Source organism: Symsagittifera roscoffensis, chromosome 10 (genome assembly GCF_963678635.1).
Source record: "Symsagittifera roscoffensis chromosome 10, txSymRosc1.1, whole genome shotgun sequence".
Classification (NCBI taxonomy): domain Eukaryota; kingdom Metazoa; phylum Xenacoelomorpha; order Acoela; family Convolutidae; genus Symsagittifera; species Symsagittifera roscoffensis.
In genome coordinates, this window is record NC_087071.1 from 31407226 (window position 1) to 31411064 (window position 3839).

Here is a 3839-nt window from a genome sequence, read left to right on the forward strand (position 1 = left end):
GTCATTTTATAAACTGCATTAAATTGTGTCATCGTTTTCACAAATTTTCACAACATTTCTTACATGCAAAATGCCGTGTGAACAATTTTTCAACAGCTTTATTTTGAAATTTTACGAGGGGGTGGGAAACTGGAAAAGAGCCGAAAAAAGGGCTCTTTTTCCTTTTCCCCCCCACTTGCAAATTTTTACAAGTAAGTTTGTTGACCACATTGTCCTATTGTTATGAAAATTGACATATAGACTAATTAGGCCATGAAAAACATATTTGGTCTTCATAATCAACCTCGTAAAACCACTCGTTACACTAAAAAATTGAAGCTCGTCTGAGGTGGGGGGGGGGGGGGAAAGGAAAAAGAGCCGAAAAAAGAAGTAGAACGCATCCAGATACAAAGTTCCTCCCAATTTTCAATGGTCTGAACAATTGTTCGAACTATGGGGAAAACGTTTCTGATTATTTCAAAACCCTGAATTTAATTGATTTTTTTGATTTTTTCCCGACCGTTCAAACAACCGGACTCATGTTAGGAAGTTTTGTTCTTCATTTCTTACATCGTAACATCGCGCAATCAGCCATAATATCACCTAAGACAACCGAAAGAATTGAACAATTGAAATATGGCGGCGGGGGGGGAGTAGAAAAGCCGATATACTTTTCACTTTGAATCAAAAAGAATCACAACGCTTCGGCTGCTTCCTCCCTAATTTAACCATAATACCACGTAAAACACTTCTAAAAAAAACAACTTTCGAAATTGTGGGGGATAGTGAAAATTAGCCCAAAAACTTTTCTAAACTCTTCGAAACAAGTTTATCCTCATAACCCTAGTCGTATTATTACAATTTTACTAGCTCATTCAAACTGATTGTATTACTCTGGGAGAGTATGGGAGCGTGTAGTTAATCGGAAAGAACCAAAAGGGCGGGGGTATTATATGAAAGACAAACAGTTTGCCTCGTCTTTAACCCAAGTGTAAAACCTTTGTCTCTTTCGCATCATAGCCCAACTCCCAGCTTGGAAACAAAAAATTATCTAGCTCTAGCACTAAACATTTTTGGCTCTTTTTCCTTTCCCCCCACCAGCAAACTTTTACATGTAAATTTGTTGACCAATATGTCCGATTATTATGAAATTTTACATGCAGACTAATAAGGGCACGACAAACGTATTTGGTCTTCATACTCAACCTCGTAAAACCTCTCGTTACAGCAATATATTGAAGGTCGTGTGAGGTGGGGGGGGCGGGGGGGGGGGGTGGGGAAGGAAAAAGAGCTACATTTTTTATTGTAGAGGATAGGTGGATTTGCTCGATTAGCTGTATTTCAAAAACTTCCCAACTTCAAAACGGGGACTGCAAATGAAAGTCACAGTGTAAAAAATCTTGGCTCTTTTTCCCTTACCCCCCCCCCCCCGCCCACCCCTCACACCAACATGAATTCTATGTTCTAACGAGTAGTTTTACAAGGTTAATTATGAAGACCAAATGAGTTTGCCATGGCCTAATTAGTCTGCATGTCAACTTTCATGAAAATTGGACAAAATGAACAGTAATTTAAAATAAAAAAATTGCAGGTGGGGGAAAAGGAAAAAGAGCCAAAATCTTTTTTTTAAATTCCGTAAAATTTTTTACCAAAATGGAAAACGGAGGTATTAGCTTATTGGAAATCAAAATCTTGAAGTCAATTTTTTTTTGCGGTTCGAGTAGTTATTTCAGAGCGGTATTTTTGAAGACGCGGTAAAAAACTACTACTTAAATGAATCAACATTCAAACTAAATTTCCATCCAAAAAAACTGCAACCACAAAAGGCTTATTTCAAGCTAAAATAAATAATTAAAAATAAAAAGGTTGAAAAAAAATTGATTTGGTAAAATGAACCCCAACAGGGATCTGAAGCCAGGAGAAATAGGATGGAGAAATGGACAACATATGCAGAATGCATCTAATTTGACTCCTCTCCCCAGTATAGGACGTCATGCTTGGTAAGTCCTCAATTTAACCCACCCCGCAGCTTTTTTCCTCCCTTACTCCCAACCTTCACATAAACATCAGTTTTTTGGTGTAACGAGAGGTGTTTTACAATGTTAAAGTAACAACACTAAAAATGTTGGTCATGGCTCAATTAATCTGCATGATATTGTTTGTAACAATCGGACATTTGAACAGAAAACTCGCTTATAAAAATTGGCTGGTGGGGGTGGAAACAGAGCTCAAATGCAACCTGATGACGCATGAAAAATCAATATTTTCTCCCTAAATCGATTCAGTGGGGGAGGCGGGGGCTGTACGGCTGAGGCTGATCCAACCCGTCCTGTGCAAAATTTTTAAGCAAAAAAGCAGAAAAAAGAAAACCAGACGGAATGAAAATTATATGTTTTCAAGGTCTCCTCCTCCAGTTTCCCCACCGTCTGCGTACCCGCAGCCGATGAAACCCAATCCTCCCTCTGCGTACCCGCAGCCGATGAATCCCAACCCACCCGCTGCGCAGAGTAACTTCCAGCCGATGAATCCCAACCCCCTCGCTGTGCAGAGTAACTTCCAGCCGATGAATCCCAACCCCCCCTTTGCGGACAGTCAACCGATGGCGATGAGTGAACAGGAAATGACTGATGTGCTTACGCAGATGCTAAACACCCAGCACCACCTCATCATGGTACAGGAACAAAAGGTACTTCAGTGGCAAATGCGTATCATGAGAGCTCAGATTGAGCAGATCATAATGAACAATTTGCGTAGGCTGAATGACCCAGACAACCAAGGATGAACGCTTAGAAAACATCAATTAACCACTAAATAAGAAACCAAGCGAAATTAATTGTAGAACCGTATGCTCTCATAGAAAGAGAACTGTCAAAAAAGCGCAAAAAAATTCATACTCGTCCAATTATCTAACTTAACTCAACCACGATAATAGAGAAGACAGATAGATAACAGACATTCGTGACCAATGGGAAATTACCAGGATTCGAATGATTCGTAGGATCCTCTACTAAACTTCAACAGTAAAAATCAGAAAAAAAAGGTTTAAAAATATTTTTCCATTTTTAAAAGCTATCGCGATTTATCAAGAGCTACGAAGAATTGATGCGCCATATTTTCAGCCCAAAATTGCATTTCAGAATAAAAACGTGGTAGCATTCAAACAAAGGTACTTTCAAGTTGTGCTCTTGAGAAATTTGTAGTTTTTTCTTCGTTCTCGATACTCTAAAAAATTTCTGTTAGCAATAATGAAATGCAAACAATCTGAGTCGTACTGCAAAATTGAACCTTTATAAATCTATGGTAGTCCCTGTTTTGACATACGCCAGCCCCTGCTATCGATTAAGCAAATATGTCACACATGAACAAGAGACTATTCAAAAAAGAGTCGTCAAATTGATTTTTCCTGGAACATTGACATACAAAGAAAAAATTGCTCAATTGCAAATTTTACCGCTTCCTACGTATATACAGATAAATGATATTTTTGCTGCTTTCAAAAATCAGATTAGAACGATACGACAGTATGCATCTAAATGTGCGCATACTATCAGAGTCTTCTCGCGGTGTAATGTTTCAGCTGAAACGGCCTAAACGCCTGAAAGCTGAACAAAATTTCTTCTATCAAACTTGCAGACTGGTTAGAATATAATCAAGTTGACAAGTGCATGTGGAAAATTGGGTGCGATTGTGCGGCGAACAACTGCCGCAGCAAGACGTACATATGGCGATACAATGAAGGGGCCAGGACCCCATGTGGAAACACAGAAGCAACCCTACTACTACTAAAAACATTAGTTTTAATGATTTCATAGGCAGACATTAAACATATTCGTATTGGTGTTGGTACTTGTTTTCAGGTA

General features: G+C 38.8%; 1 protein-coding gene across 1 annotated transcript; it reads left to right on the forward strand.

The window, feature by feature from the left end:
- The first annotated feature begins 1869 nt into the window (after positions 1 to 1869).
- Positions 1870 to 2761, forward strand: LOC134855031 (uncharacterized). Its single transcript, XM_063871411.1, has 2 exons — positions 1870 to 1979; positions 2380 to 2761. The coding sequence occupies exons 1-2, from the start codon at positions 1870 to 1872 to the stop codon at positions 2759 to 2761; spliced, it is 492 nt and encodes a 163-aa protein (XP_063727481.1).
- Positions 2762 to 3839: the final 1078 nt, after the last annotated feature.